The 27,669-nt window shown below is 39.2% G+C and overlaps 2 protein-coding genes across 3 annotated transcripts; one reads left to right on the forward strand and one right to left on the reverse strand.

The window, feature by feature from the left end:
* Positions 1 to 4,410: 4,410 nt before the first annotated feature.
* LOC114264926 (rust resistance kinase Lr10) lies at positions 4,411 to 7,262 on the forward strand. 2 transcript variants are annotated; one of them, XM_028205663.2, is made up of 3 exons: positions 4,411 to 4,978; positions 5,621 to 5,683; positions 5,779 to 7,262. In XM_028205663.2, exons 2-3 carry the CDS (start codon positions 5,623 to 5,625, stop codon positions 7,026 to 7,028), a joined length of 1,311 nt encoding a protein of 436 aa, XP_028061464.1. In that variant the 5' UTR covers positions 4,411 to 4,978; positions 5,621 to 5,622; the 3' UTR covers positions 7,029 to 7,262. The 2 variants fall into 2 exon arrangements, with proteins under 2 accessions (XP_028061464.1, XP_028061463.1); XM_028205662.2 differs by having other exon boundaries at positions 4,615 to 5,683.
* Positions 7,263 to 7,635: 373 nt separating this feature from the next.
* On the reverse strand, positions 7,636 to 10,211 carry LOC114264924 (3-ketoacyl-CoA synthase 11). The gene is made up of 2 exons (XM_028205661.2): positions 10,058 to 10,211; positions 7,636 to 9,889 (listed from the first exon to the last, which is right to left on the reverse strand). Exon 2 carries the CDS (start codon positions 9,593 to 9,595, stop codon positions 8,060 to 8,062), a length of 1,536 nt encoding a protein of 511 aa, XP_028061462.2. The 5' UTR covers positions 9,596 to 9,889; positions 10,058 to 10,211; the 3' UTR covers positions 7,636 to 8,059.
* Positions 10,212 to 27,669: the final 17,458 nt, after the last annotated feature.

Consider the following 27,669-nt stretch of genomic DNA (forward strand, 5'->3'; position numbering starts at 1 on the left):
TAATATGCAATAATGTGATAATAGAATGACAATTCAAAATATCATATTTAACTGTGTCTACTAGACTAATGGAATATAATGATTTTTTTTTATATATATAAATAAAAGTCAAACTAGTAACACTAATTTAAATATCATTAGATCATGATAATGTATATAAGTGCCCATATAATAAATTTTACTTTCATCCAAAATGTAAAAATAAAAATAATAACTAGTTATCTCCATCCATCCAAAATGCAAAAAATAATAATAATAACTAGTTATTTTTTCTTTTAAAAAAAAAAAAAGAGAAAAGATGCGGGTTGCGGGCTGGTCGGGTTCGACCCGAACCCGATCTTTTGCGAATTTCTTGACCCGCACCCGCCCGCCTACCTACATCGAAATCGCCCAAAGCACTGCGGGTAGGGTAGGGTCGGGCGGTTTGTGCGGGCGGGTAGGTTTGTTGGCCAGCCCTACCATCGTGGCAAGTCTAAGTTATTCGTCATATTTCATGCCGAAATATTGCAAACTTAATTCAACTCTACCATTATGGCAAGTCTAAGTTATTCGTTATATTTTATACCGAAACATCGCAAACTTAGTTCAACTCTACAATCATGGCAAGTCTAAGTTATTCGTTATATTCACCATAGGAACATCGTCATAAGACTGTTTAGTCTTATCGCACAAATTTCAACAACATTTTGTAATGAACAAAGTCAATACCAATATTTTATTAATACTTCTGCTAAGGTTATTGACACCATTAGTGCCGAGCTCCAAATTTCGTCAAGCCACATTCCACGGCCTCAACAATCTTTTACCGCGAAGATCTTCTAATCTCAAGTAAGCTTTGTTTTATCCTAACTATGTTCGCCTCTGGTAAGTTCTAATCTTTTCAAAATTGTTCACCTAGATCGAACTCTTGTCTTCTCGGACTTACGCATCTAGGCCGAGATCTTGTCTTGTAAGATCTGGGATCTAGGATCTACTTACTTAGGCTGACCTCTTGTCTTCTTGGACCTACTCATCTAGGATGAGATCTTGTCTTCTGGATCTAGGATCTGCTCACGTAGGTTGAGCTCTTGTCTCCTCGGACCTAATCATCTAGGCCGAGATCATGTCTTTTGGATCCGGGATCTGCTTACTTAGGTTGAGCTCTTGTCTTCTTGGACCTACTCATCTAGGCTGAGATCTTGTCTTCTAGATTTGGGATCTGCTCACTTAGGCTGAGCTCTTGTCTTCTCGGATCCAATCATCTAACCCGAGATCGTGTTTTCTAGGATCTGGGATCTGCTCACGTAGGCTAAGCTCTTGTCTTCTCGGACCTAATCATCTAGGCCGAGATCTTGTCTTCTGGATCTCCGATCTACTCACTTACGTTGAGCTCTTGTCTTCTCAGACCTAATCATCTAGCTGATATCTTGTTTTCTAGATCTGGGATCTGCTCACTCAGGCTGAGCTCTTATCTTCTCGGACCTAATCATCTAAGCCGAGATCTTGTCTTTTAGATCTAGGATCTGCTCATTTAGGTTGAGCTATTGTCTTCTCAGATTTAATCATCTAGGCCGAGATCTTGTCTTCTAGGAGCTGAGATCTACTCCACCTAGGCCAATGTCTTTTCTACTTGAATGTGATAATATATTATTAAATAAATAATAATAAAATACAAAATCTAATTTGACATTGGATTATCAAATATGAGATTAATTAAAAATTATTATTTGGGGCCAAATTAACAAAAATATGGAATTATAATACTAGTTAGACCAAATTAAAGTTAAAGATAGTAAATAAATAAATATATAAGTAAGAGTAAATAAATAATAATATTGATAATAATAATAATAATAATAATAATAATAATAATAATAATAATAATAATAATAATAATAATAATAATAATTGGTGTGGTAGTAAAATAAATAATTAATTTTCTGCTGGTATACAATAGAGTGTAATTTAATTAGGAATTAATTTATTTATATATTTATATTAAAAAATTGGGCCAAAGTGTAATTATCTTAAATATTTATTAAAGATAAGTATGAATCCATGATCAAATCTGAGAAGGATTGAGCTGCCGTGTGTTGGCTCAGGAGGCTTTTACCTCCCTATAAATAGAGAGGAGGTGATCAACTATGTGGAAAGAAAAGGAAAAAAAAAAAAAAAAGAGGGGGAAAGCAAAAGGAAATAGAGAGAAAAAGGAGAGCAAAGGAACATCCGTGAGAAGGTAGTAAAAATAAGAAGAAAATAGTAAGTGTCAATGTTAAGGTGAGTTATATTATACCTTGACTCACCATAATATATTTTACGTATATTTTGACTTATCATAATTTATTTTATACAAGTGATATTTTATTAATTATATTAATACAAGTTATGTTTTATAAATATTTCAATTATATGGATTAATTTCTGAACTCAATTTGTTAAAATAAAACCCATGGATATGTTTGTTTATATTTTAAAGAATATTTGACAATGACCTTATAAACAATTATGTTTTGTAAGTATTACCACGGGAGTCCCACGCCTTAGGGAACTTAAATAACTATTGGCTTCTGTTTGACCACTTTGTGGCCTTCTATTGTCATGGATTTATTGACCTCTGTTTTGTGCGGAGCAAAGTGCTGTGCGGAGATAAGTGCTACACTATTGTGAAAGCCACCTCTATAATCTGTACGAGCCACCTCTTGAATCCGTACCTCTGTTCTGACTGTCACTCCTGTGACCTCTGTTCTGTTTTGTTCGGTACCGTGATTATGATTATTTATTTACATAATCTCAGTTTTGCTACTTAAATGGTTATTTGTTCAGACTAAGGCCTCATTTGGGAACTTTCTTTTTTAGCTAAAAAGTCAAAAAGTTACTAATTAGCCAAAAAGCCAACAACCCATACCAAAAAGTCAAAAATTCTCTTTTCTCTCTACTTTTTGCATATCTTTTCGTAAAAAGCCAAAAAGTCATCCCAAACATACTAGTTTTTTTTAGCTCATATTTTAGCCAAATAGCCAAAAAGTTACTAAATTAGTCTGTTCCCAAACGAGACCTAAGTTATTTTAAATATTTTAGTTACATAACTATCCATGGTTATTTTGTGTCCCTTATACTCTTGGCATAATATTTCTTACTCTGTCATGTGCTTATAGTTGTTTACCAATTTTCAGGAAACAATGCAATTGATCAAAAATAGCTTTTGGAAGGTCTTAGACGCGAGGCTGCGGAATAGACACACACAACACTTTTATGATATTTTTATATGTAAATATCGGCCTTTTTGGTCAATAAATTTTGCAATAAAAATAGAAGCTCCGATGATTATTTTGGTACCCTCACTTAAATATTATTTCCGCTCGCGTTTATTTATTTGTTCAAGAATTGGCCAAAGATAACTTCAGTTACTTACTATCACAATGCTTAACCCTTGGGTACGAGGAGCGAGTCGTGACAGTAACCCAAGATTGCTTGCCCAATCCCAACGCAAGTTAAACCTGAATTGCCAGCGTTGCTTGAATTGCCTGAATTGTAAATGAATTTTAGTTTTTTTTTTTTGTGTGTGTGTGTGTAGCTACATTATTAAATTATTTAAATTTGACTCTATTTACATTTTTTTTATAGACTATCAAAATAAATCATTTAAATAATATAAGAGAGATGCCGCTATAGTAGTCCTTACAATTTATGAGTGAAAATAAATAAAAAAAAGTAAGATTTTATGTTATTTGTATATATAATATATATTCAATATGATTTAATAATCTAAATTATTTTAATATTATGTAATGACTAATAATTTATATGTATATTTAAATTTTTATATATCTATATATGTATAATTCGGGCTGAGGGTTGCTTGGGTTGTTTGACGTCTTTGCCCAAGCCCGCCCAAATTTAATTTGGGCTTCTGAATTTTTGCCCAAGCTAGTACCGAATTTGAAAATATCTTATCCAAGCCTTAAAAAAAATTTGGGCTGGGTTTGGGTTGCTCGGGTTGAGCCCGCCAAAGTTGCACTCCTAGTGTCCAACTTCCCCTAGAAATCTTACTCTTCATGGGACTCTATCCTTTACAAGGATGGCATCTATCACAACTCATACTATTCAAATTAAAATGAACTTTCTCAAGAGTCTCATCTCTATCCAAATAGGTAGCTTGATGTCATCTAGGACTTTAATCTTCTATCCAAATATCTCGAATTCTGGTATTACTGCACCATATCTCGGCACTATGGTCCACCCACATGGCACCTCAGCTAACAACCTCGGCTACGTGGACTACCTAAAAATATGAGATTTGGCTAGAAGTGCAGAATGTTGACTATCATAATTTTATGTGCATAAGTCAAAATGAATTTTGGTACAAAATGTAAGGATGCAAAAGGTAATTTACCCAATTATTGAATATGGAAAACGCGTTATTTGTTTTGGTTTTTTTTTGTTTGGTTGTTTAAATTTAAATGCCTCTGGTTTTTCGGTTTCTTTGATTGATTGTGAAAGAGGAAGGTGGGCTGTAAAACTGTCTTGAAAGAAACCATTTTGTCATCTTTTTGATTTGTTTTTGCCATTGCTTTCATCGACCACCCAAGGGTTCTAAATTGCTTATTTTAGTAATAGATCTTCATAATAAAAAATGTTACTTAAATATAAAATTTATACAAAAAAAATTAACAAGAATGATCTGACATTTTGACATTCTTATAAATAAATTTATTTTTATAAATATTTTATTTTAAAGTGAAAAGTATACATTGATTTAATATCTATTCAAATTGTATAAATAACTTCTTTTTTAAATTTATTGACTGCCGCCCTTGGATACAAATTTCTCATAATTTCTTCTCACCGTCCTAGTAATCTCTTTCATATGGTATTTATTATCAATTCACTCAGGGATAAAGGGAAGAAGAAAGACCAAGAAAAGTCAGGTAACTCAGTTTGTGATCTGGTGAAAGCAAAAAGTTGTCATCCTCACACTCTCTTTACTTGGCTATTATTGGTATGTGAATCTTTTACTCAAATTAAGCTTTCAATAGGACTAAACTTTCTACTAATGATTGAGGGATATGATAATCGTGGTGATAATTACGCAAATTTTGATTACATCTCTGTTGGTCCCATTTTAGTCAGCCCAAGTTTCTTTTATTATCTCTAAATTAAAACCTACCTCCTTAATTTTTATTAATTCTGGATGTAAAAGAAATGAAACCTACCTTATTTGAGAGAATTGTATCTAATTTTGTGATCAATTCTCATGTTTTAGACTTCTTTACCCCCTCCTTTTTACCCGAAGCCCCACTTCACATAGTTGAAGGGCTATGTTTAAGCTCACAGGAAGAAACTTGAACCGAGAGATACTAAAAAACCTTTCAGAGACTTGCATTAGACACCGTTCTCACTTGCCCTGGGCACAATTTTTACTAATTTTTTATTAGTTTCTTGATTTTTCATTCATCTAATATTTTCTCAAATAAAATTACTGCCAATAGGCATTAGATGCAAGATGAGTAATTGTTGTTGGTTCATTATTTATTTATTTTGAGTCCATTATTTATTTATTGTTATTACACCAACGATGGTTGCCTTTGATTTCTTTCAATGTTTACTTATCTAAATTTTTAAGTGTTATTGATGCCCCCAGAGATGTCTACACCGGCCTTCTCCAGCCCTCCACCAGCAGACGGTGGTGGGGCATCTGTTGCAGGTAAGTTTGCTCACTAGAAATATAAGTTACCAAAAAGAAATTACAATAATATGATTTACTTCACTATCCATTTCCATTTTTTTTTTTTTTTACAGGCATAATAGTCGGTCTGGTAGTACTTGTAATCATCGGCATTATCTCTTTGACTTGCGCAAAGATGACAACAAGAGCAATTGTTTCAGATCTACAAGCAAGAGTTGCTCCTCCACCACCACCGACCTTGAATGTGGTTCGAGTTTGGGAAATCGATGTGCCAACAATGGAGAGGTTCCTCCAAGAATTGGCGAAGGACAGACCGGTTAGATTCACAGCCCAACAACTATGTAGTTTCACAACTAATTACTCCACAAGGTTGGGTTCTGGAGGTTTTGGGATTGTTTACAAAGGCCAATTTCCAAATGGTGTTCAAATCGCAGTCAAGGTCCTCAATAGGAGCTTAGATAGAGGAGCTGAGCAACAATTCATGGCAGAGGTGAGTACTATTGGAAGAACATACCATATAAATCTAGTTAGGTTATATGGATTTTGCTACGATCACATAATGAGCGCGTTAGTGTACGAGTACATGGAAAATGGATCACTAGATAAACACCTTTTTAGTGATACACAAGCAATTGAGTGGGTAAAGCTCCATGAAATCGCGATTGGGACAGCAAAAGGTATCACTTACCTACACGAAGAGTGTGAACAGAGGATCATTCACTATGACATAAAGCCCGGTAATGTTCTGTTAGATGCCAATTTTTTCCCCAAAGTTGCTGATTTTGGATTGGCAAAGCTTTGCAATAGAGACAACACCCATGTGTCTTCCACCGGATATAGGGGGACTCCTGGTTACTCTGCGCCAGAATTTCTTCTCAAGAACTATTCGATAACACATAAATGTGATGTTTATAGTTTTGGTATGCTTTTGTTTGAGATAGTAGGGAGGAGGAGGAATGCCAGAGTTGGTCATGCCGAGGAAGAAGAGAGCATGGATTGGTTCCCAAAATATGTTTGGGATGAGTTTGAGAAAGGTGAGTTGGGAGCAATGATATTGTCGTGTGGAATCGAAGAGAATGAGAGAGAGAAAGGAGAGAGAATGGCTATGGTGGCTTTGTGGTGTGTTCAGGACTCGCCCGAGGCTAGGCCGCCTATGAGTGCTGTGGTGAAAATGTTGGAGGGAGGAGTGGAGGTGAAGCCTCCTCCCAAACCATTCCATTATTTGTATTCTGTAGGGGTGAATGTGCTCAATATACTCAACAGTTCAGACTGTACAAGTAGTGAAGGAACTAATACATACTGGTACAAGGAGACCACTCCTGTCATGGCTAAGTATGAGATACAAATGGCCAGTTCAGGCTAAAAAAAATATATAAATAAAGAGAAACCATTGTAATTTGTAGCCTCGAATTTTTTTTTTTTTGAATTTTTTAGTTTGTTTCTCTAATTTGTACCCTAAGTAAAAGCCTTGACTACCCTAAACTACCCTAAAAATTTGAGAAATTATATTGTAACTTGTTCCTAAAGATGATTTTGAGAACTTTATGAGTGTCTCTTATATTTACTGTGAAATTCAGGATTATGTTAAAAAATACAATCAGATTGTCATGTTTGGCTCCTAATAGACTTTGTTTGAAATCTCCATTTAGATTTCTATTACGACACACACGAGTGATTCTACAAGTTTTCTCATAGATTCCATTGTTTTGAATGTGTTTGTGAACAAAAAAGGACTCTCTGACCACCACACAAAATGTACAAACCAAAAGGAAAAAGAGAAGCTAGTGACAGGTCATGTGTGGTGTGCCTCTGTTTCAGTTCAACATAACTCTCTGTCAGTTCTAAAAGAAAAAAATTAATAACAAAAAGAAAAAGAACTCTTCAACTAAAAGATGAGAAATAAAAAAAATAAAAAATAAAAAATAAAAAACTATTAAAGATGTAAACAAGAGAAAATGCATCAAGATCAATAGACATAAATCCCAGCCAAATGCTCATGAATTTCAAGTCATAAAAAAGTCAACATTGGAAGCACAGCCTCTTTAGTTTGGCCCCAAGCTCAAAACAAATTCTAATGAAATCCCTAGACCACCACAGATCAAAGTCCCTCAGCTTCTCACAAGAATAAAATGAATCCTGGGCTAGCCCCAGATTACACCATCAAACATAAATTAACACCCATCAGTTTCCTAGATCCCAAACAAGTAGAGAGAACCATCCACAAACACTGGAAGCAAAAGCAAAATAGAAAGATCCAAAAACCAGAGAATTAAAAGACAAAAAAAATGCCCTTTTCCTAGTTAGCTGTCCATCCCAAAATGAAGAACACCAGACCAGGATTCTAGTCAATTACCAAAATCCCATTTCTAATGGATGGGAAACTATTAGTAGAATTTAGATGGCAGCAACTTTCGGAACATCCACGGGGAATTGGTCAATCTCATCCATCCATGGGTTTTTCTCTTTTGCCGGATCGATGGCCCTCAGAGCCTTCCAAACCGCACTGTTACACTTAAACCCGGAACCAAACGCTATCTGCCACATTCTATCTCCCCTCTTCACCCTCCCTTTGGCTTCTGTATATGCCAATTCATACCAAAGAGAACTGCTTGAAGTGTTGCCAAATCGGTATAGTGTCATCCTTGAAGGCTCCATATTCCAATCAGAAAGCTGCAAGTTTTTCTCTATTTCGTCCAACACGGCTCTTCCTCCAGCATGAATGCAGAAATGCTCAAAAGCCAATTTGAAATCGGGGATATAGGGCTTTATCTTCATCCTGAAAAGTTTTTTGCCAACCAATGTGGCAAAGAAGAGCAACTGTTCGGACATTGGAAGCACAAGAGGTCCCAAAGTGGTGATGTTTGTCTTCAAAGCATCTCCAGCGACTGCCATCAGATCCTTTGACAGCGAGACTCCAACCTTTCCATTTGGATCCTCCCTTTGAAAAACACATGAAAAGCATTTATCATCAGAACCCTTGTGGGTCCGAACAGTGTGAACCAATTGGTACTTGGATCGACGCCAGTCAGACCATTTGTTCGAAAGCAGAATTGCTGCCCCTCCCATTCGAAACAAGCAATTTGAAACAAGCATTGATCTCTCATTCCCAAAGTACCAATTCAAAGTAATATTTTCCATGCTGATTACCAAAGCATGCGAATTGGGATGAACTTGAAGAAGATCTTTAGCGAGATCAATCGAGATCAAACCGGCACTACAACCCATCCCACCAAGATTGTAGCTAACAATGTTCCCTCGAAGCTTATAATGGTTTATAATCATTGCAGAAAGAGAGGGCGTTGGATTGAACAAGCTACAATTCACAACCAAAATCCCAATGTCTTTTGGTTTCAGAGAGGTTTTTGCCAAAAGCTCATCAATGGCACCATACATAACAGCTTCAGCTTCTTTTCTTGCTTCTTCCATACATGGATTAGGAGGTACTCTTAGAACAGCATCAGGGAGGTATGTAGTCTGACCAAGACCAGACCTTTCTAGAATCTTCTGTTGGAATTGGAGGTTTTCTTCATTGAATGATCCTGTCAAACGTGACCTCTCCATGAAAATCTGCCTCGTGCATTGACGAGCATCTTCTGGTTTATAGCACGAGAAATTCACGAGGTAAACTGGGCGAGGACGAGTAACGAAGTAAAGGGTGGATAGGAACACCAGAAGTGTCGAGCATAGAATCACAGATATTAGATTGAACTGAAGATGGTCCCAAAGAACATACAGATCTTGGAGGGAAAATGTAGATAGCTGAGCCGCAATAAGAACAATAAGAGGACTTAAACATAGGTACATTCCATGGGTAATGAGGTAATGGTATCCCAGTTTAACATACTTCAATTTGACAGATTTCTTGAAATCAGGAAGCTTCTGCGACGAAGATGATGGTATCAAGGGTTTGCTCAGTTTTGATTCACTCATTGTCGAAGAATTTCAAACAAAGGAGTTAGATTGAAATAGATGAATTCAAACAATTGAGCTAGTTCAAACAATCTAATTCCCTTAAGAAAAGATGGGTAGTATTTTAGATCAAACCCCACAGATTTTCTTCCACTTTCCAGGGAAAATGTATATAGGAATCTAAGATCTGGGTGTTAAGAGAAATCTCTAGAAGCTAATTGGGCATGTGTTCAAACACAAAACTAATTCAAATGACATTGAAATGGTTTCTATCAACAGAAAATCAGAGAACACAGCTCAAGGAACATAGAATTCCTGCAAAATCAGAATACATTATAGTCAATTTACAACGAACATGTTTTCATCTAACCAATGTTGCTCATAGAAGGAAAAAAAAAAAAAAGCAAAAAAAAATATGTGAAACCCAGAATTGAAATAGAGAAAATTGGAGATTAGAAATGAAACCCAGATCGGAAAACTGACCTTGAGCGGTGTAAATCTCTGCCACCAGATCACCTCGTCGTCTCCGAAGAAACCAGCAATGTGTTCATGTGAAGAGAGAGATTTTTAAAAAATTTTATAAGAGGGAGAGCGCGTTTACGGTGAGAGAAAGACAGAGGCACAGACAGAGACAGATGTATAATACTACATGTGCGCTTGTATTTATAAATTTAAATTTTTGAATAATTTTATAAATAAATAATGAGCCCGAGATAATTGTCCAAATAATCATGGAGAGGATATTTAAAAGGTTAGTTAAGTTTTAAATTTGCATTTATAGAGACGTCTGCTTACGTTGTAATTCTAATTATTAACTTATTAACTTAAATAAGTCGATAAATAAAAAACATTGTTAAATAGTTTTTCAGCGAGGAGAAGGTGTTTAATAGTTTTGGATGATTTAATAAAAATAAATAAATAAATAAAATATCTAGAGATTATTGAATGTAATAATTATTAAAAATGGAAGGCTTTTGAATTTATTTTATTTTATTTAAAAGTGACAATGTTCATTAAAATGGAATGGAATGCAATTTGTATAACAGAATAAGAAATTAGAAATGAGTTTGGCAATTATTTTTTTTAAGAAAAATTACAAATAAGTGGTAATTTCATAAAATATTTATAAATTTATAAAAAAAAATATAAATTTAATTACCAAAATTAGTAAAATTTATCACTGATTTAAAATAATTTTTGAATACATGTATTGATTTATAATTTTTTCCGTTTTTTAATAGTTGTTTTGTTGAATTTTGTGAATTTTTTCAAAAATTTAATATTAGATGGATCTGAAAAGTTATAAAATAATTATTTTTTTTTGTCTATAATAAAAAAATCAAAAATTTCATACAAAATTTACCTTTTAGATTTGTCTAAACTACATGAACCCAAAAAGTAAACATTAAAAAAAAGATTTTTTAAAGTCTCTAATATTAAAATGTTATAAGATAAATGACATATAATATTTTTATAATAATTAGGATCCCTTAATAATTTTTATAAAAAAAAAAAATCGGTAAAAAAATTTCATTCTGACACAGAAAAATTTCATCAAAAGATATTAACTAAAAAAACGTATTGGAGCTCCCAAAGTTAGAGAGAAATATTTCACTAATTTTTTTTTAAAAAAATACAGATTATTTTTTATAAAAATAACTAAAAAATTTTTTTTTGAGAAAAATATGATTTTTTAACTATTCCCCATAAAAGACAATTTTAATCCAATTTGATTGTTTTTATAACAGAAATAGATACCAAATATGCATGGAACGTGTACTGCATATGGATTATATAAGGGCAAATTACATATACACCCCTCGAGGTTTGGTTAAATTACAGATACCCTTGAGGTTTCAGAAATTACATCCCGCCCCCTGAGATTTGTATTTTCATAACAATTTACCCCCTGAGATTTATATTTCATAACAAATTACCCCCTAATTTCTTATGCAAATATAGCATTCAGGGAGGAATTCGTAATTTCTTAAACCTCAGGGAGGTATCTGTAATTTAGCCAAACCTCGAGGGATGTATATGTAATTTGCCCATTATATAAGGAGAAGACAGCGAACGGAATTGTGTGTGGACCGTAGAAACTTCAAGGAAACGGCTGTCACGTGTCTTATTTTATTTTGAATCAATTATCAACAAGTATTATAACATGACTTTTATCAAATCGTACTGAAAATAAGTTCTAATAAAATTATCACTAAAAATAATTTTTTATAACAATTTTTTTACATATATTGCTAAAAATTGATAATTAATAATTTTTTTATCACAATTTTTATAAATTGTTACAAAAACTTACAATTAATAACGTTTTTCTGTGACAAATGAAGATTTTTTAAATTGTCTCTAAAATTTATAATTAGCGACATTTTTTGTGATAAATTTTTAAATTGTCGTTGAAAATTAACAATTACTAATTTTTTTTAATAGCATTTGATAAAAAAATCATTAATTATCATAAAACCTATTAGATAATAAATTCATCTATTAAAATCTATACGTAAGTTCCTCTTTTATTTTTAAGGTTATTAATCAGTTTTGTTTTAAAGATAAATTATATTGGGGTGGTGCCTTAATTAATTTTTTATTAATCAAAATAGCGAGATTCTCTCATCAAATTTAATTTGTTTGATAATCATAACTCTTTGATTTATTATTAAAGAAAATAGTTGATAAGCTATGATTTTAAAAAGCATATTGAAAAATAAATATGATAAATTTATATAGTTGTACGAACACGAAATAATGTTCTCATATAATTCTGTTAACTAAGTCTGCGCTCCTCTAAACGCTGTCACTTTACTCCCTGAAAATACAAACTAAGCTAGCCGGCGAGTGTGTACCGGATACCTCTCCGATGTCTAAGTCAGCAAAACAGACAAATAGACAAAAGTTATGTGTATTCAAGAATCAAAGTTATGTTACCTCTCCATAGGTGATGTTGTGAGCTTTTATAGGTTTCGCATGGCATAATCCTAGTAGGACTCTTATTCCTCCATGTAGAGTCCTCCTAGGAATCACACTCCTGAAAGATAATGCTTATCCTTCAACACCCCCCTCACTACTTAAACCAAGTAAGATGGTTTTACCTCGGTAGTATGACAACACGACCGAACTAACATAGCTATGCTAAAGCGGCTGAAATGATCGAGCTCCAACTAGTTTGGTTCTTCTCTTCATTGCTTGTATCTTGGTATGGTCTGTCGAGACCGAGCTAACCGTAGTAAACTCCGACCAGGCTATCGAGAGCAAGGTTCACCACAAGCCAAAATACCTCAGTTCTGAATACCATGACCGAACTAATTATCACCATACCGACCGTGGTAACCACCACTACAATTGGACCGAGCTAACCGCAAGGTCCTTTTACTCTTTCCTTTTTACTGCGGCCCAAAGAACAGCCCATTACCGCGCCTTGGCCTAGCTCGGCCCTAGTGCGCATAAAAACTTCCCTCTCAATTGCCCCTTAATTCCATCTGCGCAGCATGATTGGGATTACCTATTATCAGCCGAGCTAAAACTTTTAGCCTTTCAACCGAGATAAAATGCCGCCGAGCTACCGAATGGTTCGGTCAAAAAATGTCTTTTTAGTCATGTTGTACATCTGAATCGCTTGCTCTCCCATAGACACGTGGCTGGCCTCGACTGGTTGAGTACAACTGTCAACGCCGCCCTCGTACTCCAAAATTTTTGAACAGTCCCACATTTTCTTGCTTTATTCGAAAAACCTCCATTTTGAATCAAAGACACTCATGTTCACCTTCAATTTTTCCTCAATACTGCTTCTGTAAAGCTCTTCCTCGCGATCTCGATCTTCCTCCTCTCGTCTTCTTATTGTAAGTAACTCAGTCCTCTTTTGTTTTCCATTTGTATAGACTAGCAACATGTATCATTTGTATATATGTGTTTTTTCACAACACTTTCAAAATGGTTTTCTTTATATCGAATAAGAACCTTTCGAGCAGTAAACACACCCACTGGATTTGCGAATCAAACTGAAATGGGACGTTTTAGATCCAACATTATACCACGACCAAGATAAGAACTGGTTTGCCATAAGTGCATTTTAGACCGAATTCGTATCCTTGTCCATCGACCAAGCCTAATCTTAGATCCTTTCTTTATTCCACGCCCGAACTAAAAGCTTCCCCAATGACCGAGCTAATAAGGAGCCAAACCAGCTAACTTAGTCAAAACCGAACTAAGAATGCTGCTCCCTAAGCATCAACTAGGATACGATGCTCTCGCTTTACTGAACTGAGCTAACGTCCTTCGCTCCAACCGAGCTAAGGACGGATAGTATCCCACGTGGCCAAGTTAGGCCTCCATTTATTTTGCATTGGTTTCTTATAGCACGGTCCAACGATCTGTGCATAATACTTTTCCTTTTCACTTTGCAGACTGACTAGGTTGGCCAAGCACTTCCTTGCACGTCCAACTGAGATATCCAACATCTTCTCAGCACCGAGCTAACACTTCAGTTAATTTATTCACAACTTAAGACCACATGGGTAAATATAGGTTTCTAGTAAACTCATCAGGGGCTATGGCCGAGTTTCGAAGGGACTACCATATCCCCGATGACGTCCATCTTAGTTTAGCCGAGCTAGACACCATACCCTGGAGAAAGACGGGCTTCGTTCCCTTCAAACTTCTTTCAATTGTAGAAATCGGACTCCGATTCCCTGTACAGCCTCTTCTTTGTGAATTCCTCAGACAAACAAACCTTTGCCCAACCCAGCGTCCACAAATTCATACAGAATAGTAAATGGCATTACCGAGCTAAACCGTCGGCTTGGCCTCAACCTCAGTTTAGCCGAGATATTTCACCAATACTCTCTAGGTCAAAATGAAGACGACTGGGTTTATTATTTAAGAATAAAGCGCCGCAGCGAAAAGATAATAAAGAAGACCCCAGATAAAGACGTCAATGACGACGATTTTTTCTGAGTTTCTGGGAATTTTGAAGACCATGAAGCCTAGATCCCAAGCGACCGAATTAACTAGAACAAAGGAGTTGCCGGTATAATTACCTCGGCTTATTTTGTGCTTTTTTTGCTGTTGATTCATTTTCAACCGGCCTAACCATTGTCTTTTTCCTTTATGCAGATTTGAACTTTCTCAAGTCCCAGTACAGTGTGGACGCGCCCCGAGGGCTTATGCTTTTCCACAGTTCGGACTCATTATGTCACGGTTTTGAATCTAATCCCGTAAAGTGCAATGCGAGACCGATAAATCACCAAAGAGTCTAAATCTGGCAAATCATTTTGAAAAACTAATTTTTAAGAAAAAAGTGTCAAACATGGACTGCTTTGCCAGATACAAAGTCACCATCTAAATATTTTATTTTGGAAAAATTTAGGAAACCCTGACTCGTGCCTATGGCCACGTGTCTGTCATCACCAAAGTTACCTCGGCTCGAGAACTTGGGTACGATCGGGGAAGGTCATCTATAAGCACCCCCGCTCGCCCGATCAAAGATCGGCCTGTACTAAACATGATATCGAGTTTTTGAAAACACATGCGTTCTTATTCCGGTTAATTAGCTAATCTTTACTACGTGATGCGCACAGCAAAACAAGTATAGACTAAATCGCCTAATTTGGAACAAAGCATCGCATATCCGTTTATTTGAAAAATGGTTTGAAGTTTGCTACTCGCAAGTAGGCTAAAACACGGATTTCAATGAATTATCCCAATTCAAGCAATCCAACCTTCACCCACAGGCATTCAGGCAGTTATATCATATAAGCAATTAGCCTAATGGCAAGCATGCTGTCATGTTAACACTCACATACATGCAAGATGCTAAAGCATAAACACTCACAGTTTACTCCGAGCCAAAACAAGAAACTAGTTAGTAATCATGCATGATCCTGGTTTATGTCAACAATGGCTAACGCAACACATACAAAATGCAATTAAGATAGGCTCAGCTATCCTAAGAATGGCATATGAGATGCGACAATTTGATACACGCATTCAACTTGGAATTGAGATACAATGCAGTTAGTATGATGCGCCGAGCCCGATGCATGCAATACTGATGAATGGATGTAAACATGCATAGCATAAGGTATGCTAATTGAAACATGCCCTAGAACTAACCATCATAAGCGGTTTAAATAAAAGGGAGAAAGAAATGGAGGTTGGAAGACATGCATCACACACACACACGCTTATTACAACAAATGACTCTCTCAAGGGAGAGACCAAAAGAATAATACAAATTAACTAATTAACTATCTAACGAGCTAATTAATTATTACACAACACTTAATTAATTAAACAAACTAATTAAGCTACTAAAGCAGTAAAGCAGCCTCGGGAAGAAGGACAAATGCATGATTACTCGGCTCCGTTCAGAAATCCATCGCCATGTCATATGTTGCCTCTCTTTGCACTGCTCTGCACCTCTGAAAACTGCACAAGCCTTAAGGATGCTTCTGAACCACTCCCTGAGCACTATGGGAGGTCATCGACCAAGAGGCAACGCCACCGGCCAATGGGAACTGGTCATCGACCATGTATGAGGCTCTCGGCTAACGATGTATAGCCAGCCGGCACTGAAGATGGCCGACTGACCATCTATTCCTGCAGAATCCTGTTTTTACTGCAACAGAGGACAGACAGAGTATGGCAATGCATTTTCAAGGAAATATTTGTATAACCACCCTCCTTATCATGTTTAAAGCTCAAAGGAGTATGGTCTTCGGCTCTCGAGCCATCAATCACGCATTTCAATGCATGATGGCCCAAAGAGGCCAAGTGTGCAATTAATATCAAATGAAATGCACAAAAACCTACAAGGGCCCTCAACCTCTATCATAGTTGATCAAGAGGCAAAGGATGCACATACAATGCTATGCAACCTAAACATGCAAGCAAGCATACGAGAAAATCAAGCATGATGCGAACCCAATGCAACATAAGCATGTTAATGACAATGCCATACAAGGCTAATGGTGACAAGCATGCCAAATGCAATGCAACTTAGACAAGTATGCAAAATGCAACATGGACATTCAAGCATGCAAGGCAAACATGTGATAACATGTAAAAGGGACAAGATATGCAAACATGCAAAGCTACTTAACAAAAGCATGCCAAATGCAATACCACCTGAACATGCAACAACATATTATGGACTAAGTACGCAACAAGGCACAATTGAACTAACATGTTATAACATGCAATTTATCAAAGATGCAACGAGCATGCGACAATATGCAAGGCAAGCATGCGACAACATACGGGGATGGACTTAAACCAAGATGGACAGCCCTCAAATAGGTCCAAATCAGTGGCCGAGATGCTAAGAAATGAGGGACAAGAGCATATGCAAACATGCATGCTAATTGGCCTATCACCTAGGCATGAAGACACAACTCTTAAGCACACTTAAAAGAGTGAAAAGCATGCAAGCGTAATAATACTACATGCTCTAAAATGATGTTAGAAATGATGCCGAATCACATAAACAAGTCAAGCATGGCATGCTTAAGGTTTAAAGCCTAAGACTAGTCAAGGGACTTGAACCAAAGCTACCCAAAACAAAGAACATATGGAAAACATAACCCAAAACAGTTCTAACTCATGTCAAGATGGTCCTAAAACATGCAAGGAATGAAGCCAAAACATGCTTGAACGAAGGACCAAAAGCATGAAGCAAACAAAGGCCACAAAAGAGGTGTTACACTACACCTACCAAAGCCAAACATGGCATGACTTAAGCAACCAAAAACAGAGTTATGGCATGTCAAAATGAGCCCAAAAACCCACTTAGATGGCATCCCAAATACCTAAGCATAGTGGCATACATGATGACACATTTATGAAGCATAACGTACCGACTCTTTAAATCATTAAAGAAGTTACAAGTGTAAGCATATGAGCATACTATATGGACTGAAATAACATAACAAGCGATGCCAAATCACTGAAATGAGCCAAGTAAAGCATGCTAGTGACTTGGACACTCAAAGCTAACAAGCTAAAATGCATGGTGGCTATATTAAGCGTGGCATACATGGTTGAAACAACTCAAATCAGAGCTCTAGCATGGTAATATAAGATTAGAAGCTTCATGAAGTTAAGCCAAAATCATGTTAAAATGGCATGTTACAACATGATGCATGTTAGGCCAAATCATGGGATTACTAGACAAGTACACGAAGCATGCATGATATGTCTAAACCAAATCAAAACAATGCTATATCATAGAAAAACAAAGCCTAATATATACTGAAGTGAGGCTAAAACAAGCTAAGCACACATGCCACAAACATAAGCCATTTATGCAAGTATTAAAGACAACAAGGAGAGGGGATGACCCTCTTCTATTCAGGACACCAAAACCACCTTTCCACCACTGAAAATCCTCTGGATTTCAGTGGTAGAAAGGTCATGCAAAGAAAAGAATAAGGGCCAAAAGAGATGGCCTAAAACTAGGCCTAACGAGGCCTAAGAGGGGGGAAACAACTCCAAACCTCAAAATGACCTTAAACAAAGATCTAAAGCACACAAAATCAGAACTTTTATCAGTTATAGTCAAAACTTAAAACAATATGCAAGATAGGCTAAAAGCTTAAGCAAGAAGGGGATATTAAAAGCAAAAAAGCTCACCCTTGAAGACCACCTTCAAGAACACAACTCCAACAACTTTTTCAAGCTTAAACCAGTCCAAGAATTTTGAAATCAACCTCAAGAGACCTCAGCTCCAAGAGGATGGTGTTCTAGTGTGTGTATGTGTGCAATAGTAAGACAATACTACACTTTTGAGCACAAAATAGGATCAAAGAAGGGAGTATAGATAAAAAACTATATCTAAACTCTCTAACCTAATTTTTCTGAACCTTTAAAGAGGGAGGAGATGGTTCTCTCTTATAGAGAACCAAAAGCAAAGCTTCTTGAGGAAGCTAATCAAAGGGGCAAATCCCTCCATACACGTGTATGGAAGGGGTCAATAGTGGGTGCCAGCTATGTCAGCTGGCATAAAATATCTGCATAAAATAGATGAACAGGGTTCGGCCAACAAAAATGGTCGATCGACCAACACAATGGCCGGCCGACCAAATAAAGTGCCGATCGGCCAATAATTTTGGCCGATGGAAGTAAAACAAGGCCGGTGGCCTCAAGCCTTGGCCGGTGGGTTGAGGGGATGACAAACAAGCCACCCTCTTCCCTCAGAAGCAGAACACAAGTGTTTGGTCCACAACCAAGCACAAAATAGGAAAGTTGAGAGATCTTGAGGCACGGCGCACGACCGAGGCCTCTGGGAACTCAAAACGAACACGAGCATGGATGATCATCGAGTGTTCCAACGATGACGTCCAAGTCTTGAGGACGGTCAAAAATGGGGTGTCTACATACAGCTACCCCAATCTTGACGCCCTTCGTGCCGCACCAAGATATCCAAATTGAAGTTGGGCCAAGCTACTCAACTTCGAGCCAACCTACAGATACAACAGCAGGAGGAAGACCAGGGTGACAGACTTCCTCTTGGAGCCCTCTCCTGAACCTGATCTAACCCTCCCACAAATCAATCTTATCTCGTTGACCGTAGAACAAAAGATGGCAAAAAAGAGAGCAGTGAGAGCTCTTGTCACCGAAACCAACTAGGCCGAGGTACCTCCAGCCGGCCAGACAAACGAAGCTGTGGTAGCGCTTCCTAGCTCCTAGCTGTCATCATCTAGGCCAAGCAATCATGCTCGGACTTCCACAACCGAGCCACGCCTTGTTGACGAGGAGGAAACCATGCTTCCACAAACCACACCACCAAGTCCACAACCCGAGCATTCAGACCGGGCTATTCCATCAGAATGGGTGCCCAAGGTCACCTACAAAAACTGAGCTATCACTGATTCCGACTCAGTAGTAGCCGAAAAAGACCATTCGCTGGCCTTTAATCTCGCCAAGAGCGTCTACCTTCCAGCCGATATGGAACATCACGAGCACCTAACCGAGCTGAAAGCCATTCGGTCGGCAACAAAATCAATGGTGTTGGTATGTTCTCATTTTCCTTCTCCAAACTTCAACATCTTTTCGCTTGATTCATCTCAAAATTGTTTTTCTCCTTTTGCAGGCCTTACAGAAGAACCATATCGCTCACATGCGCGTGTTGGAACTTCGAAAGACCACGAGGCAGGCTGTGGCAGAGGCCAATGCTAAATTGGCCGAGCTAAAAGAATCCCAACAAAAGATGGTCGAGCTGCAAAACGAAGTAGCCCGGCTCACCGGCTTAGTCAATTCGGTCGAAGTAGATAAGCAGAGGGCTGCAGCCGTGCTGAAAGATAAATATCTACGCGAGCTAGCCAAGCTCGAGGGAAAGAAAAATGCGGAGATCGCCAAGCTAGAGAAGAAGCCAGATAACGCGGAAGACCGCGATTATAAGGAGGGCAAAGCCACCTACATTAAGCAATGCGAAGCTGCGAAGGATATTTTGTTCAAATGTGGATGGAATGCGGCCATGGCACAGCTCGGTCATGGTCCAGAGACCAAGGTCTTCCAAAAGCCTCCCCACATTACATACCGAGCTACATGGTGCAGTATGCTACAGCTATTCAACAAAAATTTCTTCAGGAAGGGGAAGGAAAAGAAGAATCTGAGCCCAACAATGCCCCAACCGTCATCAATGATCCCGCTATTCAATCAACTCGGGTGGAGCCACCGGTGGAAGTCTTGGTAGGCAACGTGACCGAGCTATCTGCTGAGACCGAGCTTCGAGTTGATTTGGACGCGGATCTTGACGACCTCTTTGCTTAATCTTGTATTTTCTTCTTTTTACTTTTGGAAAGAAACTATAGCCGGGCTAAGGCCCCATCTTTGTACCTGATTTGAATTATCAATGAAATCTTCTTTTGTTTCAACTGTTGTTTCGGTTTACTTTTACACTTGCATTTACTTTCCAATTATAATCTGAATGCAGTATAACATTTTCTGGCCGAGATACCTATCTCGGTCTTATCCTTGGCACCTCTCTGGTTATACCTGCCAACTACTCTTCAGCCTTGATCCTTATCTTGCCTGAGGAGTACTAAGTGTTGGTTTTTCCATCCAACCACTCTTTAGCCTAGATCCTTATCTTGGCTGGAGAGTACTAAGTGTTGGTTTTTCCAGCCAATCCACTATGCGGCCTTGATCCTTATCTCGGCTGAGGAGTACTAAGTGTTGGTTTTTCCAGCCAACCACTCTTCAGCCTAGATCCTTATCTTGGCTAGAGAGTACAAAATGTTGGTTTTTCCAGCCAACCTCTTCAGCCCAGATCCTGATCTTAGCTGAAAAGAGCTCAAAGGTGGTTATTCCTGCCAACCTAGAGCGAAATGTTTGGTTATTCCTACCAAACGTCCTGCAGCCTAGATCCTTATCCTAGGCTTAGGAGAAGTGTTGGTTTTTCCAATCAACCTCTTCAGCCCAGATCCTGATCTTAGCTAAAGAGAGCTCAAAGTTGGTTATTCTTGCCAACCTAGAGCGAAATGTTTGGTTATTCCTGCCAAACGTCCTGCAGCCTCGATCCTTATCTTGGCTTAAGAGAGGTGCTGGTTTTTCCAGCCAACCTCTTCAGCCCGGATCCTAATCCTAACTGAAGAGAGCTCAAAGTTGGTTATTCCTGCCAACCTAGAGCGAAGTGTTTGGTTATTCCTGACAAACGTCTTGCAGCCTCGATCCTTATCTTGGCTTAGGAGAAGTGTTGGTTTTTCCAGCCAACCTCTTCAGCCCAGATCCTAATCCTAGCTGAAAAGAGCTCAAAGTTGGTTATTCCTGCCAACCTAGAGCGAAGTGTTTGGTTATTCCTGCCAAACGTCCTGCAGCCTCGATCCTTATCTTGGCTTAGGAGAAGTGTTGGTTTTTCTAGCCAACCTCTTCAACCCTGATCCTAATCCTAACTGAAGAGAGCTCAAAGTTAGTTATTCCTACCAACCTAGAGCGAAGTGTTTGGTTATTCTTTCCAAATGTCCTGCAGCCTCGATCCTTATCTTGGCTTAGGAGAAGTGTTGGTTTTTCCAGCCAACATCTTCAACCCAGATCCTAATCCTAGCTGAAGAGAGCTCAAAGTTAGTTATTCCTGCCAACCTAGAGCGAAGTGTTTGGTTATTCATGCCAAACATCCTGCAGCCTCGATCCTTATCTTGGCTTAGGAGAAATGTTGGTTTTTCCAGCCAACCTCTTCAGCCCAGATCCTAATCCTAGCTGAAGAGAGCTCAAAGTTGGTTATTCCTGCCAACCTAGAGTGAAGTGTTTGGTTATTCCTGCTAAACGTCCTGCAGCCTCGATCCTTATCTTGGCTTAGGAGAAGTGTTGGTTTTTCCAGCCAACCTCTTCAGCCCAGATCCTAATCCTAGCTGAAGAGAGCTCAAAGTTGGTTATTCCTGCCAACCTAGAGTGAAGTGTTTGGTTATTCCTGCCAAACGTCCTGCAGCCTCGATCTTTATCTTGGCTTAGGAGAAGTATTGGTTTTTCCAGCCAACTTCTTTAGTCCAGATCCTAATCCTAGCTGAAGAGAGCTCAAAGTTGGTTATTCCTGCCAACCTAGAGCGAAGTGTTTGGTTATTCCTGCTAAACGTCCTGCAGTCTCGATCCTTATCTTGGCTTAGGAGAAGTGTTGGTTTTTCCAGCCAACCTCTTCAGCCCAGATCCTAATCCTAGCTGAAGAGAGCTCAAAGTTGGTTATTTCGGCCAACTATGCTTTCAATGCCCCTAGCTCGCTAAAACAATTTTTTACAGAAGGAAACAACTATGCTGAGAAGAAACTACTTGTTTTATTGAGAAAGGAAAAATTATAAGTAAGTTTAAAGAAAAACTAAAAATAAAATAGTTTGAGATTGGCACTGTTCCATGGCCTGGGAATGGCTTTGTTGTCCTTGTTTTCGAAGTGGTATTCCCCTTTTCCTGCTATTCCAACCACTTTGTAAGGTCCTTACCAATTGGGCTCAAACTTGCCATCTCCGGGTACCAGGGTGTTTCCCATAACTTTGCGCAGCACCCAATCTCCAACCTTGAATTGCCTTGGATGTACTGTCTTGTTATATTTTCTGGATAACTCTTGCTGGTATGAGGCAATGTAAACCAGTGCTCTTTCTCTTCTTTCTTCTGCAAGGTCGAGCTCCAGTGCTATGGCTTCTCTAGTTGATCGCCGAGGTGTGGTACGATAAGCCCATAAAACATGAGGAAGCTTTTCAGCCCACTTTCCTTTTGCTTTGCTAACCTTTTCTTCAATCCATCAAAGACGACTTTGTTTGATGCTTCTGCCAGGCCATTTGCTTGGGGGTATGCCGGTGTAGAGCCGTAGAATTCTATCTTGTATACTTCACAAAAGCCTCTAAAAATTTTTTCGTTGAATTGAGTGTCGTTGTCAGATATTAGAGCTTTTGGTATGCCGAACCGAGTGATGATATTCTGCCAGACGAACTTTTTCATATCTTTCTCCTTTATTGATGCTAGTGCTTCTACCTCCACTCACTTTGTGAAGTAGTCTGTTGCTACAAGGAAGAACTTTCTGTTACTGGGTGCCGTCGGAAGTGGTCCTACAATGTCCAAGCCCCACATTGCGAAGGGCCATGGGCTAGTTAATGGTAGAAGCTCTCTGGCTGGTTGATGTATTTGGTGTGCGAACTTCTGACATTTCTCGCACTTCTTGACATACTTCTCTGAATCTACTTGCATGTAAGGCCATCAATATCCCTGCAAGATTGCTCTGTAAGCCAATGATCTTTCCCCTTGGTGGCTTCCGCATACGCCTTCGCGTATCTCGAACAAGAATGCTTCGACTTTGTTGGGATGAACACACTTTAGGTAAGGTCCTATGAAGGATTTCTTGTACAAGGCCATAGATGGGGAGAGCCAAAATCGTTGTGACTTTGCTCTTATTTTGTTGGCCTCTTTCTTCTCTTCGGGTAAGACGCCGTCTTTTAAGAACATTATAATAGGGTCCATCCATGATAGGCCTAGTTCGGCACAACATACCTCTGCTACTTCGGGTTCTTCAATGCTTGGTCTTGGTAAGAAGTCGATCAGTAGTGGATGTGAAATGGATGTATCTGCCATCGAAGCAAAGCTTGTTAATTCATCTGCTCTACTGTTTTCTTCTCTGCCAATCTGCTCTATCCGCACTACTTCGAACTTCATGATCTCCTTTCTGACTAACTCGTGATACTTGGCCATCCTCTCATCATTTGCTTCGTAGTCGCCTGAAATTTGGTTTACTACCAGCTGGGAGTCGCTGTAAACCATTAGTTCTGTGGCCTGCATAAAAAGTGCTAATTTTAGGCCTGCTAAGAGCGCTTCATACTCTGCCTCATTGTTTGATGCTGGGAAGCCTAGGTTGACTGCTTATTCCACTACTAGGCCATCTGGTGAGATAAGGACTATGACAAGTCCTGCACCGTGCTTGTTAGATGCTCCATCTACAAAGAGCTTGCACATCTCTCCAACGAATAGCTTCCAGCAAGTGGAGGGATCAGATGATGCCTTGGGGTCATGAGTGTTGCTGGTATTTTCATCCAAGTCCATGCTTACTGTTTGCCCCTTACTATCTGATTGTACCAAGTTTTTACTTGTTAATGAGTCTTTGCTTGGCGTAGCATGGTTTGCCTTTTCTGCACTTTCCTCAATCCAATATGCCTTGGGATGTGGCTGAGTATTCTGTATTAGGGGTTGCGCATTTCTTGTAGCACTTTTCGCCCCTATTTCGATTGTACCAGTCAAGTCAACTGGGCAGATGTGATGGCTTCCTGGCGTGAACTCTGCCACAAAGTCTACTAGAGCTTGAGCTTTTTATTGCGGTTCTGGGTTAAAACTTGATATCATACTGTCCCAATTCCACCGCCCAATTCAAGATTCACCCAGAAAAGTTCGCCCTCGCAAACAAAGCTTTTAATGGGAAAGCTGTTAGGACGACTATAGTGTGGGCGTGGAAGTAATGCGACAGCTTCCTTGATGCCATCATCAAGGCTAAGGCCAGTTTTTCCAATGGCAAGTACCTGGTTTCTGCGCCTAGCAATGCCTTACTGACATAAAAGATGGGCAGGTGTTGGATTCCTTCCGCTCTGACCAACACCGCGCTAACTGCGTGCTGTGAAACTGCCAGGTACAAAAAGAGCTCTTCTCCAGGTATTGGGGTTACTAGCAACGGTGGAGAAGACATGTATTCTTTCAAGCTTCTTAGGGTGCGGTCGCATTCTTCGTCCCACTCAAACTTGGCTTTTAATGCTTGAAAAAATGGTCGGCATTTGTCTGACGACCGACTTATGAACCGGTTGAGTGCAGCTGCCAGGCCAGTGAGATGCTGCACTTCTTTTACTGTGTTGGGCCTCTCTAGATCCTGGATAGCTTTGATCTGAGAAGGGTCTGCCTCTATACCTCGGTTGGTCACCAGGAAGCCTAGGAATTTGCTTGATCCTACGCCAAACGCACACTTGGATGCATTTAGGCGCAACTTGTTCTTCTTCAGAATCTGGAACATTTCATCTAGGTCCCTGAGATGGTCCTTCTCATCCTTGCTCTTGACCACCATGTCGTCGATGTAAGCCTCCATTGTTCTGCCTAACAATGGTTCGAACATCTTGGTGATCATCCGTTGAAATGTCGCTCCTGCGTTCTTTAGGCCAAAGGGCATGACCTTGTAACAGTACAATCCTCTAGGCGTTGTAAAGGATGTGACCTCCTGGTCTAGTTCATACATAGCGATCTAATGATAGCCTCTGTATGCATTAAGGAAGCTAAGTCGATTGTGTCCTGCCGTCAGGTCTACCAATTGGTCTACCCGTGGTAGGGGAAAGCTGTCTTTTAGGCATGCCTCGTTGACTGTTTTGTAGTCCACACAGACACGCCATATTCCGTTTTTCTTTGGCATTACTATGGTATTGGAGATCCATTTGGGATAGTGCACTTCTCTAATAACTCCTGCCTCCAACAGGTTGCCTACTTCTTCCGCCACTATCTCTGCATGGTGGAGTGCTGATCTGCGAGTGTGCTGCATAACTGGCCTGGCAGTTGGGTGGACGTTCAGTTGTTGACAGATGAAATTTGGGTCAATGCCAGGCATGTCATACGATGTTCAGGCGAACACTTCGATGTTAGAGGTTAAGAATTCCATAACCTCTATTCTCTCCGTTCTGGACAATGACGAGCCGAGCAAAAAGAACTTTTCTGGGTCTTTTTCATCTATCCTTACCTGTACCAAGTCTTTCACTGCCTTCTGTTCGGCGGCTTTGCCAACATCCGCAAACAATTCATTGCTCTCAGGTTCTTCCACTATTTGTACATACCCTTTGGCAGCGCGGCTGCCGTTTACCATGACGAACCACTGTTTGGACATAATTTGGTCTTTCAAGACCTCTTCAATTACTTCGGCTTCGTTGGGGAACCGTAATACTTGATGGTAGGTTGACGCTACTGATCGCATAGCGTGCAACCATGTCCTTCCCAGGATTATGTTGTAAGTGGAAGGGACTTTCAATACCCAAAATTCCACCTGTTTCGTCATACTTCCTGGTCTGACTTGGAGGATTATCTTACCCACTGGCCACTCTGGCATTGAGTTGAATCCGATTATAGGAGATGTTGCGGGCGCCATGTTTTTGTCCTCCAATTTCAGTTGTTTGAAGGTTTCGTTGTATATTATCTCACATGAGTTTCCCTGGTCAATCAAAATTCGTTTGACGTCGAAATCCTTGACGCGGAAAGTGACAACCAATGCATCATTGTGAGGGTAGTATATCCTTGCCAAATCTTTGTCCGAAAAAGATATGACATTTGTGGCATATGTTCTCCCCTTTTTTATGGCAGGTTGTGCACTTAATACCTCCCTTAAGCGTTCAGCTTTTTTGATCATCTCCCTGAGCTCACATATCCGCTTAGGTTCGAAAATCCCATGTATCACGTTAATTACGCCTTGAGGTGGAGCGTCAACCGGCATCCCGTTTGGGACGTTATGGTTCTGGGGGGCTGGCTGTGTTCCTCATTCTATGTACTGGTCCAAATGCCTAGCCGCAACTAACTCCTCCAAATATTGCCTCAACGGCATGCAATTTTCAGTGTGGTGTCCCTTTTCATCATGGAAGGTGCACCGGGACCTCTGGTCATAGTCTTTCTGTGCTTCTCCTAACTTAGCTGGTCATCGAACAAAAGGTTCGTCTCGTATCTCACTGAGAATTCGATAGATTGGTTTTTTGAACACTGTAGTAATGGCAGTGCGAACTCTTAGCCACCTTTTGTCTAGATCCTCTTTGTTGGCCCGTCTGTCTTGCCCATTCCTGCTGGGGCGTTCTACCGTATTGACTTTTTCCGTAGTCTTTTTATCTGGCGTCGCTGCTGTGCTGTAACAAGCCCGCGGGGGACCTCGCTACAGCTCAGATTCGACTTTTGTCAGTCACGGTTCTAAATCTAAACCAAAGAGTCCAAATCCGGCAAATCGTTTTGACAAAAACAGATTTTTGAAAGAAGTGCCAAACATGGACTGCTTTGCCAGATACAGAGTCGCCACCTAAATATTTTATTTTGGGAAATTTAGGAAACCCTGACTCGGTGCCAAAAGGCCACGTGTCCGTCATCACCAAAGTTGCCTCGGCTCGAGAACTTGGGTACGATTGGGGAAGGTCATTTCGTGAGCACCCCCGCTCGCCCGGTCATAGACCGACCTCTACTAACCATGATATCAATTTTTGAAAATTTTTTGTGTTCTTATTCCGGTTATTAGCCTAGGTTACTATGTGATTGATTTATTCCAATTTTAAGCAACCCAACCTCCACCCACAGGCATTCAGGCAGATATATCATATAAGCACATAGCCTCATGGTAAGCATGTTATTCATGGCAGTCACTCACACACATGCAAGGATGCTAAAGCATAAAGCTTACCGGGTACTCCAAGCCAAAATAGAAACTTCATTAGAAATCATGCATGATCCTGACTATACAGAAATGCCTAATGCAACACATGCAAAATGCAATTATAGCAGGCTCGGCTATTCTAAGATGGCATATGAAATGTTACAACTATCATGTCTTCAACTTTTGAAATTGAAAGTACAATGCAGTTAGTATGATGCGCCGAGCCCGGTGCATGCAAAACAGATGAACG

Source organism: Camellia sinensis, chromosome 13 (assembly GCF_055761805.1).
Source record: "Camellia sinensis isolate YWXY chromosome 13, ASM5576180v1, whole genome shotgun sequence".
NCBI lineage: Eukaryota > Viridiplantae > Streptophyta > Magnoliopsida > Ericales > Theaceae > Camellia > Camellia sinensis.

Excerpts from the sequence above, each read along its gene's own strand:
- LOC114264926 (XM_028205662.2), top strand. The coding sequence starts at position 5,611 with ATGCCCCCAGAGATGTCTACACCGGCCTTCTCCAGCCCTCCACCAGCA. Across the intron at positions 5,684-5,778 it reads TGGTGGGGCATCTGTTGCAG|GCATAATAGTCGGTCTGGTA; the intron begins GTAAGTTTGCTC and ends TTTTTTTTACAG.
- LOC114264924 (XM_028205661.2), bottom strand. The coding sequence starts at position 9,595 with ATGAGTGAATCAAAACTGAGCAAACCCTTGATACCATCATCTTCGTCG.